Source organism: Cynara cardunculus (genome assembly GCF_001531365.2).
Source record: "Cynara cardunculus var. scolymus isolate 2C chromosome LG 4, CcrdV1, whole genome shotgun sequence".
In the NCBI taxonomy this organism is placed as follows: domain Eukaryota; kingdom Viridiplantae; phylum Streptophyta; class Magnoliopsida; order Asterales; family Asteraceae; genus Cynara; species Cynara cardunculus.
Window position 1 is genome coordinate 19,393,614 of NC_037531.1, and position 14,247 is coordinate 19,407,860.

Below are 14,247 nucleotides of genomic sequence, written 5' to 3' on the forward strand. Positions count from 1 at the left end.
CAATGACATCGACGAACACGCAATTCACATGCGTATTCATATGTGAATCCTACTCCCAAAATCAAAATCAAAACCCAAAAAGTGTTTAATTCTTCCCCCATGAATTGATTCTCCATTCAAAATCAATCCTACATTCTTAAGAATCACTTCTCCACACGTAAGTGCTTCTCCAAGAATCAAAAGCACATACGTATTCATATCGAAAACCAATCACGGGTTTTCGTAATCTGTTCGTTTTTTTCACATGGATCATGTTCGTAATTCTGGTTTTAGGTCAAATTGATGGCTGAAGAAGAACAAGAAGACGACAACGACGAAGAGGATTCGCCAAATTCAGGGGTTGATTTTGTGATCTGTTTATTTCAAGGATGTAATCGGGATTAGGGTTTTCGATTTGATTTGAATTTGAAAAATGGAAAGAGGGAAACCAGATATAAACCCAATGGTTTTGAAATTTGGGCTTGCTGTAGCTGTTTCTCTTGGTGGGATGATTTATAGTTTTCTTAGAAACAAAAGGATCAAAAAACCAACAAAACCTCCATCTGATTGTTTGAAATCTCCTTCAGGTTTGAATTTTTGCCCTAATCTTTTCATCTGTTTTAGATTTTGAACGATTGATGTTTTTTATGATGATTTCGTGTGTTTAGATTGCAATAACCAGGGGATTTCAGTGAAGGAATCATGGGGTTCAAGAAGTGATCATTGTGGATTAAATGTAACATCAAATTCTTGCCGATTTGATCCTTTGGCAACTGATAAACATGTAAGATGCTTGATGCTTTTTTTAGATTTTTGATTGGTGTTATTATGGCAATTTTACCTTTCTAATAGCTTAATTATCATCTAACCACATGGCTTATTTGAATTTATAATTCTTGTATGCAAAAAAAGGTATAGAATTTGAGGAAAAGGTTGAATATTGGCCCTATTTGGGACCTGCCCCCAAAGAACCACATGTGAGCAGACACTTTAGCATTGACTTAGAGGATGAGGCCGAGGGATTACGATTCGGGATTTTACATAAAACCAAACACGAAATTGGTATGAAATCCAATTCCAAATCCTATGAAATCTAACAAAGCAAACAGGCCCTTAAATGGTACAAAACCAATAGGTGGAATAAAGATAAGGAAGATGGGACAAAAATGGTAAATTACTGAAGTACCCTTGTAAAATTAAAACTCTAAAATGCTACACTATTATTTCACCCGTCTACCTCGCTCTTGGCCGTCCAGTGATGCTTTCGTTAGGTTTTTGATTGGTGTTATTATGGTAATTTCCCTTTGCTAATGGCTTAATTTCCCATCTACCCACATGATTTATTCGAATTTATAACTCATTGTATGCAAAAAAAAAAGCTTTAGAATTTGAGGAAAAGGTTGAGTACCGGCAATCCCGCGCAACCCCACATAAAACCGTCTCCTAGGAACCACATGTGAGGAGACATTTTAGAGTTGACTTAGCGGTTAAGGCTGTGGGATTACAATTCGGGAATTTACATAAAATCAAACACGAGATTGGAATGAAATGCAATTCCAAATTCTATGAAATATAGCAAAGCAAACGGGCCCTTAAATGGTACAAAATAAATAGGTGGTACAAAAATAAGGGAGATGGGACAAAAATAGTAAATTACTAAAGTACCCTTGTAAATTATTAAAACCCTAAAACCCTGCACAATTACTTCACCTGCCTATCTCACTCTTGGCCGTCCTATGATATCATTATGCGTCAAATAGAACATCAAATCCTTGCAATTTGATCCTTTGGCAATAGATAAACATGTAACATTCTTGATGCTTTCTCTAGGTTCTCGATTGGTGTTATTATGGTAAATCCCCCTTTCTAATGGCTTAATTTCCATCTACCCACATGATTTGTTTGAATTTATAATTATTGTATGCAAAACAAGCCTTAGAATTTGAGGAAAAGGTTGAATACTGGCAATTCTGAGCGGCCCCACATAGAACCATCTCCCTAGGAACCACATGTGAGAAGACATTTTAGAGCTGACTTAGCAGTTGAGGCTGTGGGATTGCAATTTGGGATTTTACATAAAACCAAACACGAGATTGGAATGAAATGCAATTCCAAATTCCATGAAATCTAGCAAAGCAAACGGGCCCTTAAATGGTACAAAATAAATAGGTGGAATAGAAAGAAGGGAGATGGGACATAAATGGTAAATTACTAAACTATCCTTGTAAAATTAAAACCTTGCCTAGTTATTTCACACGCCTACCTCATTCTCCCCCGTCTAGTCTTGTCTATATACCAAACGCACCCTTACTGAAGTTACATGATTATCGGAATCTAAAAAACACATGTTCATTAAAGCCAGAATCACTCAAAATTGCAAAATAGGAACAAAAAAACTAAGGGCAAAACTCAAACCTGAAGATTTAGAAGGATCAGGTGGAGATTGGGAGGTGTGTTTCAGTCTTTGGTACGCAGACAGGACTAGATAAGACAAAAAAAAAACTTACCATAACACTTTTGGTGTGACGTATAGACTGTGACAGGACAAGACTGATTGGAACAAAAATGCACCATAATCGGTGGAACAAAAATCAGGGAGACATAACAAGATTGGTAAATTACTAAAATACTCTTATCCAATTAAAAACCTAAAACCTTGCACAATTGTTTCACATGCCTACATCACTCGAGTGCAACAAAAATGCACCAAAATAGGTGGAACAAAAATAAGGGAGGCATGACAAGATTGATAAATTACTAAAATACCCTTGTTCAATTAAAACCCTAAAACCTTGCACAATTCTTTTTAACCCGCATAGTCTTGTCCCGTGCCGTCCCGTTGAGTGTTATCTTTGACCAGTTTGTATGTTTCCTGTTGCAGGACCAGTTGCATAACTCCATGCCTGATCTTTCTCCAAATAGTAGGTCTAATACAGATAAAGACTCCTATCTTCTGCCCGAATTCAATGATCTAGTGAAAGAATTCGATATGACTGCCATGAAAACCAACAAGGAGCTTCCAATATCAGAAGCAGAATCACCCGCGAAAGAGATCAAGAATCTAGTAAACACGGTCAAAACCCTCAAAGAACGAGAAAGGAATCTAGAGATTCAATTACTCGAATACTATGGTCTCAAAGAACAGCAAGCCGCAGTCATGGAGCTTCAAAACCGTCTTAAACTCAACAATTTGGAAGCGGAGCTTTTCACACTCAAGATCGAGGCCTTACAGACCGATAACAAGCGATTACAGACACAAATGGCGGATTATGCGAAAGTGGTAACGGATCTTGAAGCTGCAAAAGCCAAAATCAAAGTTCTTAAGAAGAAACTTCGATCGGAAGCTGTACAGAATAAGGAACAGATCTTGGATCTTCAACAAAGAGTTGAAAAGATGCAGGAAGATGAACACAAGGGTGTTGCGAAGATTGATCCGAAGGACGAACTAAACCTTCGTAAATTGAAGGATTTGGAAGCCGAAGTCGAGGAATTGAGAAAGTCGAATTATAGTTTGGAGATTGAAAAATCAGAGTTGGGTCAGAGGTTGGAAGATGTTCAAATCCTCGCGACTTCTGTCTTGGAAGACGATGAAGTAAGATGATTTATTCATTTCTTGCATTTTCATAAACTGGGGGTCTTCATGGAAACAACTGGTTTACTCTTTGGGGTAGAGGTTAGGTTTGCGTACATCTCACCTTCCCGAGACCCCACCTCTGGGCGGGATATACCGGGCCTTTTTTGGTAACCATGGGTGTCCAGGCGAGCTTGCGCACACCTCTACGTAACCGTGGGGACCTGAAGATAACAGTCGGGAAAATAAATCCCGAGTGGCCCTAACAATGTGTTCTCCAAACCTTTTTTTAAGGAAAAGAAAAAGAAAGCGAGGGAAAGGAGGGGAAAAACCCGTGTGTTCTCTAAATCCTTTAGAGAACGGAAAGAAAAAATAGGAGGGAAAGAAAATCTGAAAGGAGTATGAGGTCCTTTATGACAAAAATACCCTCATACAGAAAAGTGAGAAAAACAAATACAAAGGGTATATATGTAAAAATGGCGTATTTCCTTTCCTTTCTCGTCCGATTCAAGAACATCGAAAATCCTTTTTTCAGTTTCTTTCCTTTTTAAGAACCCAAATTAGAAAAGAAGAGTAAATTACCTTTTTCGTCCTTGTGGTTTGTTGAAAATTGCTATGTTCGTCCCTGTACTTTTTAAATTACGATTTTCATCTTTATGATTACAATTTATTGTTGTTTTTGTCCTTATGGTTTACAACTTCATATATGTTTTCTCCCTCTTGACTCGTACTTAAAGGTAGGAAATTTGCCTTAGGGACGAAAATAACAATGAATTACAGTTACAAACCAAAGGGTGGAAAATCACAATTTCGAAACTACAGGGAGGAAAGTCATAATTTTTAACAAACCATAGGGACAAAAAACGTAATTTACTCCAAAAAAACATGATATTTTTTTCTTTCCCTGCCCTTTCTTTTCTAAAAACTCAGATAACTGAGAGACTCAAACTGGCGACCTACGGAAGCGAGCCTTTAGGGCCCAACATGTTTTTGTCCGTTTAGCTCACCCTCAAGGTTTATATCGGGCATTTTTTTTGGTTTGGTTCATTCGTTATCATCATTTGCAGACGGAAAAGCTTAAAGAAGAACTCGAGCGTTTAAAGAAAGAAAACGAAGATTTAACCAAAGAAATCGAGCGACTTCAAGCCGACAGATGTGGCGATGTTGAAGAACTCGTGTATCTTCGATGGATTAATGCATGCTTAAGGTATGAACTTCGGAATCATCAGGCGGGGCCCGGTAAAACAATGGCTCGAGACCTCAGTAAAACATTAAGCCCAAAATCAGAGGAGAAAGCTAAACAGCTGATCGTTGAATACGCTGATAAAGAAGGGGTGACCGAAAAGGGTATAAATGTCCACGAACTCGATTTCGATCAATGGTCGAGTTCTCAGGCGTCTAATCTTACGGATTCCGGCGAACTCGATGAATCTTTTATCAGTTATCCATCACCTCAAAAGACCAACAAGAAGTTCTTTGGGAAGCTTGTGAAACTGTTAAGAGGGAAAGACAGCGGCAGCAGCCATGGCGGCAGCCGCCACCACCACCACCACCGCCGCCCCCCTAGTAAAAACTTGTCTTTAGAAAGAACAGAAGACGACATGAATTCTTATAGCGATTATTCATTCGGGAATGTAGGAAATTCTTCTAAACATTCTATGGATTCTCAAAGATCGTTTCATAGGCATAGCGATATAGGAGTTCATAAACGGATTGATTCCATTGCAGAAGACAGTGGCGGCATTGGTGGTGGTTCGGATTCACCATCTTCATCGGACGGTCAGAAATCCGATCTGATGAAATATGCAGAAGTTCTGAAAGACTCTCCGGCTAAATATCGCCGGAGATCGACACTGTTTAGTTCTTTTTGATCTGGGTTTTTCCTTCTTGTTTTAGGTTAATTAGGAAAACCTGCAATTTGATTTTCTTGGCAAATGTTGTATCATATACTGTAACTTGTAAATAGTAAACATAATATGTTGGATCTTGTTTTAATGTTGAACTTGGTACTTGATCAAGATTTCTTATGTAAATTGATCTGCATTTGGTACATGGGACAGGATATGACAGAACGGGACAAAACTCATTGTTTCATGTTTGGCCTAGCGTGGGATAGAATAAGAATTCACTGTCTCACGTTTGGCGGGACAAGAACTGGGACAATGTGGGATAACATGAGACAAAAGAGGGTTTTTCTTGTTCCATTTAAAATAAGTGGAATAAGATGAGACAAGAATGAGACATAAACTAAAATATTACTGATCTACCCTAGTTTGATACATAACCTGTTTTAATGGTAACTTGTCTAGTTCTGTCTCGTCGAGTCTTAGTCGTACTAAACATCAGATATGCACTTGTTCTGTCCAGTCCCGTCAAGTCCTATCCTCTTGTCCTGTCCAGTTATGTCCAATAATGTTTGCGTACTAAATGCTATATAAACGTTTGGCCTTAAAAGTCGTCATTTTTAGTTATAGATTCTCGACCATCGAAATTGATAAACATCTTTTACCTAATAAGCGCTTACCATGTAAAAATCTTCTCTCTTACTTACTGGTTAAGATTCTCCTTGTTCTTGTTATGTCTCTTACCGGGTAAGATTCTAGGTCTTTGTCATGTTCACCCGTCATCTAGAAGGTAAGTGACATGCAATAAGTATTTGATAAACGACCACTGAGCGTCTAACTTTTATAATCAAGTGTCAACTTTTTTGTTCTACTCTCAGGGTCTGTTTGACAGTTGCTGAATGGTTTGGTGCATAATAATTCAGTGGCCAAAATGCTCAAGAGACTCTTATAATATAGTGCAAAATGAAATACAATTGTTTGATGATTATTCGGAATGAAATTAGGGTGCTGAATGGTTAAGGGAGATCCAAGATACAAAATCATTCAAATGGTTTTAGAATTATTAAGAGGCAGATTTTTTTTTTCCAAACAAGATTCACCTCTTAGCAATTCAGAAGCTTTCTCTTAATGGAACTATTAAGAAGTAAACAAATAACCCCTTAATTATTAAGTGAGAAAACTTTATATCTATTATTAAAGATAAAAATATACGCAAGAATACATCAAGATACGCCAAAGGGCCTTTGCCTAATGGTAAGTGAGTCTTTAGCCTCCTAATAGGTCAGGGGTTCAAAATTCACTAAAGATGAGGAGGGTGTGTGCGTTTATTTGTTCTATTTTGCCATTATAAATATTATATACTTCACAAAAGGATACATAATACTACGTCGTTTTGACTTGAAGAATTGTTCCGTACGGTTTCCGTCCGTCTCCATCGAAAGATTTGTGGATCGCCGGAAAAAAGAATACCGGTTGATAACAGACTTAACCGTCTCTCTCTCTCTCTCTCTCTACATAACATATATATACAGACTATATGTATATATACCGAATATTCTTCACATCTTCAGAATCCAGACGCCATTGATACTCTGAGTTACCTTTCTTCCACTCATCTCTCTGATTTCCTTCCATTATGGCAATGCAGATTGTTCTTCCAACACCACCACCACCTCCGCCGCTGCTACCACCACCACCACCACCTACTGAACACAGGTCAGCACTCTACGTCGGCGACCTTCACCCCGAGACCACCGATAATGATCTCCACATCCTTTTCAACATGATTGGCCCACTGCGTTCTGTTCGTATCTGCAGAGACCGTCTCTCACACAAATCACTCTGCTATGCCTACATCAATTTCTATCTTCCTTCTCACGGTAATCATGAAATAATCGTATCGATTACTTATGTTTTGTTCGATTGAATCGTTTTCGTTTGTGATTTTTGATTTGATTGAGAAATTGAACAGCGACTATGGCGTTATCGCGATTAAACCACACTTTATTGAGGGGAAAACCAATGAGGATAATGTGGTGTGAGCGAGATCCGGTTGGAAGGAGGACTGGAATTGCGAATTTGTTTGTGAATAATCTCGATTCGATGGTGACAGATGCGAAATTGGAGCAGGTTTTTGAGAAATTTGGGAGGATTCTTTCGTGTAAGACTGCGAAGGATGATTACGGAAAGAGCAAGGGTTTTGGATTTGTTCAATTTGCTTCAGAGGAATCGGCTAACAATGCAATTGATGCCCTAGATGGAACTACCATTGATGAGAAGATTATGTATGTCTCTTAATGCTTCAAATTTCTGTTCTTATTTGATGCAATTTGTTGGTTTTGATTGAATTCTATCTTCATATTTTGATTCATGTTCATGGGGTTTAAGTAAATTTTGGGGGTCTTCATCTCATATTATAACTACACTTGATGAGAAGATTATGTATGCCTCTTAATTCTTCAATTTCTGTTCTTATTTGCTGCAATTTTTTTGGTTCTGATTGTATCCCATCTTCATATTTTGATTCATGTTCATGGGGTTTCAGTAATTTCTGGGGGTTTTCATCTCACATTATAACTATACTTGAGGAGAAGGTTATGCATGTCTCTTAATGCTTCAATTTCTGTTCTTATTTGCTGCAATTTGTGGTTTTGATTGAATTCTATCTTCATATTTTGATTCATGTTCATGGGGTTTAAGTAAATTTTGGGGGTTTTCATCTCATATTATAACTACACTTGATGAGAAGATTATGTATGCCTCTTAATTCTTCAATTTCTGTTCTTATTTGCTGCAATTTTTTTAATTTCGATTGTATCCCATCTTCATATTTTGATTCATGTTCATGGGGTTTCAGTAATTTCTGGAGGTTTTCATCTTAATTATACTTGATGAGAAGATTATGTATGCTCTTAATTCTCCAATTTCTGTTCTTATTTGCTGCAATTCCTTGGTTTTGATTCAATCCCATCTTCATATTTAGATTCATGTTCAAGGGGTTTCAGTAATTTTTGGGGTTTTTTTTAATCTCATATTATAAGAATCTTTGCATGATCTTATCAATGAAAAGATTATGTATTTCTCTTAATTATTCATTCTATTCTTATTTGTTGCAATTTCTTGGTTTTGATTGAATCCCGTCTTCATATCTCGATTCATGTTCATGGGTTTTAAGTAATTCTGGGGGGTTTTATCTCAAATTATAAGAATCTTTGCATGATCAAATCAATTTGTGACCATTTTCTTGATAAACAGTTGTTCACAGCATTCGTCTTCATGTTCTAATGACGTTTAAAACAATGGTTTTCTTGTCAAGATCCGTGGCGAAGTTTCTGAAGAAAAGCCAGAGGAACGAACCCGAATTCACGAACGTTTATGTGAAGAATCTTGATCCGGATTTCACCGAAAGTCTCTTGAGAGAGAAGTTTTCCGAGCATGGAAATGTCACGAGTGCCGTGATCATGAACGACGCTGATGGGAAATCAAGAGGTTTTGGGTTCGTCAACTTTGAGTCACACGATAGTGCCAAAAAGGCCATCGAGGCCTTAAATGGTTCAGTAATCGGTATGAAAAGATCATAACTTGTTTATTTTTTGCATTTTTATGCTTTCTAGGCTTTAGAGCATTCAAATTTGTGTTTAAAAACAGGTTCTAAAGAATGGTTTGTTGGAAAAGCTATGAAGAAAGCCGAAAGAGAGGGGTTTTTACGGAAAAAAGACAAGACGAACGCTTCGAATCTTTTTGTAAAGAATCTTGCTCCATCCGTGGATGAAGCAGCTCTTGAAGAAACATTTCGTGTTTTTGGAAAAGTCATTTTAACGAAAGTGGTACGCCATAAGAACGGCATTAGCAAAGGGTTTGGTTTCGTGTGTTTCTCGACACCAGAAGAAGCACGGAAAGCTCGTGATTCACTCGATGGTGGGTTCCATCGTGTGTTCTTTGTCTTTTTCATCGTTAATACTCTCAATTAACTCGATTTTGGTTGAACTTGAACAGGAAACGATTACCGTGGAAAGAAATTAAATGTTTCTTTGGCTCTGAGTAAAGAAGAATGTTCCCGAAAATTGCAGGCTCGTTTTGGACCACAACTGAGTATCGATAACCATCGATATCTACCATCTTTTTACAGTAATCAGTCATTTGTTCGGTCTCCCGTCTACGATGGGCCATACTGGCAGCCAAACTTCTACAGACGTATGCAGAATCTTAAACCCAAGAGTCATCATTATCAGGTAAATCAAACCATACCGACCTAATAAATCCCAATTGAGTGTTGGTTTTAAGAATAAAGTTCAATTTTGGTCTCTAACGATTGTAATTTTCACCGAATAAACTTTAAAATTTGAACATTTAGGGACAGATGTCCTTTGAAAATTAGAATGGTAGGGACCAAAACTGAAGTTTAGTGTTTTAAGGACTAAAAGAAAGTATGATGATATTATCAGGAGCAAAAAGGAAAGGTGAAGTGGGATGGTTCATGTTTCTTGAAAGGGTCATTAGGTTGGGTATAAACCCCTGAGCCAGTTTTCAATGGTGGACTAGTGTGTGTGTGTGAATAGTGGTAGCCATGTACACGACAAGTAAAGTAGTAGGGGAATTAGATGGTTTTTGTGTCAATAGAATTGAGAGGGTAACCAAGAGATCTTCTTCTTGTAAAGACATGTCTTGATTTGTTGACTAATGATGATGCTTTTTTGTTGTTGTTGTTGTTAAACATGGGTTTTCGACTAATTCAATTGGATGGATACCAGAAAAATCTCGTCTTTAGAGAGATTTGAAGGTGATTCGTGACCTTCATTCCAACGTATTCTGTCTTTGTGAATCAATTAATAAAAATGCTCATATATGATATTCCTTAAGTAACAAAAAAGTGTACAAAATTTGATATCCGTGGATTAATCCCCCAATTCAAGAAAAAGAAGTTTAAATAGTGAATAGAGACATGTTGAGAACCAAGTATTCATAATGAATATGATAAATATTCCTCAAATGAAAATGCAGGATATTCATGGTGAATAGTTAGTTCTCAAAATATTTATCGTTCCTATATATGAACTTTTCCGTTATGAACATTAAGTTGGTAGCTTTTCCTCGCATATATATGAATTGGTTTGTGGTCTGTTCGGGTGTCCAAAGAGACACGTCACTTAAATTATGATTTTAGTCCCCTATGGTATGTTAATAATTTCTATTTTCATCCACGGGGGTTACAAATTTTGATTTTTGTTTCTACAGTTTACAATTTACTGTTATTTTTGTTCTTGTAATAATTCATACCTTTAAAGTACAAGGGACCAAAACAATAAACCGTAGGGACTAAAATAATAATAAATTATAAATCATAAGGATGAAAATAATAATGAATTACAAACTATAGAGACGAAAATCATAATTCCTAAATCATAAAGAACTAAACTGCAAATTTAATAAATACTAATTTATATATTAAAACAATTAAAAATTTATGTATATATATATAAGTTTTTTTTAATAATGGCGAATACATAATTTTTCTAAATTTTAATTGTTTTAATATATAAATTATATATATGTATACACACACATATAAGGTTGGGTTCATGTGAAACCAACCTGTTTTCGTGAGACTCGCAAGAATACTTTTCTACACTTGCAACTTCATAGTAAAACGCTGTGAATGTAAAAAAAAGTTGAACCTTCACAGCAAAAACATTGTGACGTTTCAAATGTAAAAAAATGGTCTCACGAAAACAGGCTGGTCTTATGTGATCCCAAATCATTATATATATATATATATATATATATATATATATATATAAAGAGAGAGAGACAGACAGAAAAATGGTTTCATCAGTTAGACCGCCCAAAAAAATGTTAAGCTGCATATCGAACCAAGCCACCTAATTTGACAATTTCCTAGACCGGAGTCATGTAAGATCTCACATCAGTTGGTATAAGGAACTGTATACCTTCTTTACCAGATGCGTTTTAAATACGCGAATCTAAATATGGATAAAATGAACAATATATGGTACGATTAGTCTAAGATATTACACGCCAAACCGTCAAAAATGGTATGGTTTAGTTCAATCGAATTGGTTATCACATGCCATTAGTTTTTTTTAACACCCCTATCAACCGATTTTACAAATAACTTATAATAACTACTCACACATAAAAATAGTAATTTTGATTGCTAAAATAAAAGGAAATTATGTTTTTTATACTTTTGTATAAAATTTAAATTCATAAGCCTTGTTTGTTTTTTATAAAATAGTTCTTATTAGCCTCTTATGTTTGATTCATTAAGAGGTAAGGTCATTCAGACTGTTGTTTTTTCCAATTTTTCAGAAGCACTTATGTCTTATTGTCCTCTTATCTGGTAAGAGCCGGTAAACCAATCTCTTATTTGCCTCTTATTGTTCTTCAAATCCTCAACAACGGTGTTTCTCAATCGAGTAACCTTAATCAATCATTTCTCTCAATTAATCCTTACCAAATCAATCCTTACACCTCTCAATTGATGTATTTTTTTAATAGAATTTAAATGTGTTAAATACGTTAACGACATATTTTCGTTTAAATGAATGTTAATTATAATTTAAATGTAAATTTTATAATGATTATGAATAAATATGTGAAATTGTATAAATTTTATTTATAAATTCAACGATATAATTTTTTTGGTGGGTAAAATAGACAATTTAAATAAATTTAGACATTTATCAGTTTACAAAAACAAATTGTCTTACTGGTAAGTCAACACCATCTCTTATAAATTAGAAGTGAAATAAGACTTCAAATTTCAACACCTCTTAAAGAACAAACGCCACCAGAGTCTTTAAATCATCTGAAAAAATTTCCCACGTTGTGTGTGGTTTTTTAAGTCTTTAATTTTATTTTCTAAAATTAGGTACAAATTAAATGCATGTACGCAAAGAAAAAAAACACTACGGGAGGAAAAATTTGTATATCGTAAATATTTAAAACAAACACGTTTATATACGATTCTGTTTCTATTTAACAACCAAAGAAAAGTCAGACTGTAATATTACATACAATATTAGGAATTATGTTAGTTGTCACTGACATCACAGTTCTGTTACATTATTAAACCGATGATCAAACATTTGGATCTCTTTATTACGTCATTCTGACAAATCCTCTTCTTTCGTTATTAAAAAATAACAAAAAACCGTAATCAGAAGATAGAGTTCGAACAAGTTGACATTAGTCTGTTATCATAATCTTGTCTTATCATTGTTATCAACAAAAAAGTCAAAGTATTTACGTGTTATGCCAAAACCCCATATATATAGGGTTCGGTTTTGGTGAGAAATGTGAGAAGTATAAGAAAAGATCTCCATCATTGTAATTGAATATCAACAGTAATGAGATGCACTAGATCAAAGGTTCGGATCTCTTCTTACGTTTCTCAACATAACTTTGCTTCTCACATGATCCTTCACATATATATATATATATATATACATGTACGAAGAATCGTGTGAGAAAGATAGTTAATGTGATAACTGTAAGAAGGAATTTGGATTATTGATTACCTTTAATCTCAAACTCACTCATGAATCACGCTTGATATATGGATTGATCCGGTGCATCTCATCTTAATGTGCATCCATGAGTGGAAATCACTTCTTACGTTTCTCACCTTAACTCTTTTTCTTAACGGCACCCAATTCTATATATATTTGGGAATTTTAAATACAAACTCTCTAATTGGTACAAACCATATAGACCAATCAAATGATAAATTTTATGGAAATGACGAGACTTATTTATTATAATTTGGATATTCATGTAAGATGATCACAGTTTATTCATTATAATTAACGTTTTAGATCAGTAAACAATCGAGATATTTATGAAACCAAATATTCATAAATTAGACTAAATGAACGATCGAGATTGGTTTGTATGGTTTGTATATGGAACTCCATACATATATATATATATATATATATATATGTGTGTGTGTGTGTGTGTGTGTGCGCGCGCGCGCACGCTAATCATTTGAGAACCCACAAAAAGTTTTCGTGAGATCATCTTTTTACATTTGAAACTTCACAGTAAAACGTTGTGAAGGTAAAAAAAACCGAACATTCACAACAAAAACACTGTGAAGGTTACCTTTTGCTGTGAAGTTTTAATTATAAAAAATGGTCTCACGAAAACAGACCGTTGTTACTCAATTCCAAGTCTATAATTTATGTTACATTATACAAATTTGTATTATTGTCAAGTTGGAGTAATAAAAGGCAAGTGTATATTTCATTTCTAAATTGGGAAATAAAATGAATAAAAGGTTAGCGAGAAATCCGGGTCATGTACACAAACAGAACTTTCTAAAAATAGTAATCAAACCCCAACTGATTTCCAAACATTCAATCATGACAATGCCAAGACAAATGTCAAATTTCGTCATTGGAATTTGATATTAATAATTTTATCTAATATTTTCTACCATAATAATAATTATAGTTTAAAATATGATAAATTACATGAAAAAGTAACGTACTTTAACTTAATTTTTAGTTTTTAAATTTTCATTTTGGTACCTAAAGGTGTAAAGCTTTAAATATTTAAATACCAGGATAACCGGTTGAAACATTAACCGGTTACCATTCTGATGTGGCGAGTGATGAAATGAAGTTGGATTGAATAGCAAATAATACTGAGTTGAATACCACATCATTCGTCACATCAACATGGTAACTGGTTAATGCTTCAACCTGTTACCCGCGTACTTAAATGTTTAAAATTTTACATCTTAGGAACCAAAATGAAAGTTTTGAAAGTACGTTAACCAAAATAGGTATTAAGTTAAAATACGTTACTTTTTCATGCAATTTGCCA

At 35.1% G+C, this 14,247-nt stretch overlaps 1 protein-coding gene across 1 annotated transcript; it reads left to right on the forward strand.

The window, feature by feature from the left end:
- Positions 1-68: 68 nt before the first annotated feature.
- Positions 69-10,413, forward strand: LOC112511000. The gene is made up of 12 exons (XM_025116353.1): positions 69-566; positions 648-763; positions 2,861-3,571; positions 4,618-5,405; positions 5,447-5,501; positions 5,611-5,739; positions 7,043-7,274; positions 7,367-7,679; positions 8,711-8,958; positions 9,043-9,312; positions 9,391-9,626; positions 10,396-10,413. Exons 1-12 carry the CDS (start codon positions 413-415, stop codon positions 10,411-10,413), a joined length of 3,270 nt encoding a protein of 1,089 aa, XP_024972121.1. The 5' UTR covers positions 69-412.
- The last annotated feature ends 3,834 nt before the right edge of the window (positions 10,414-14,247 follow it).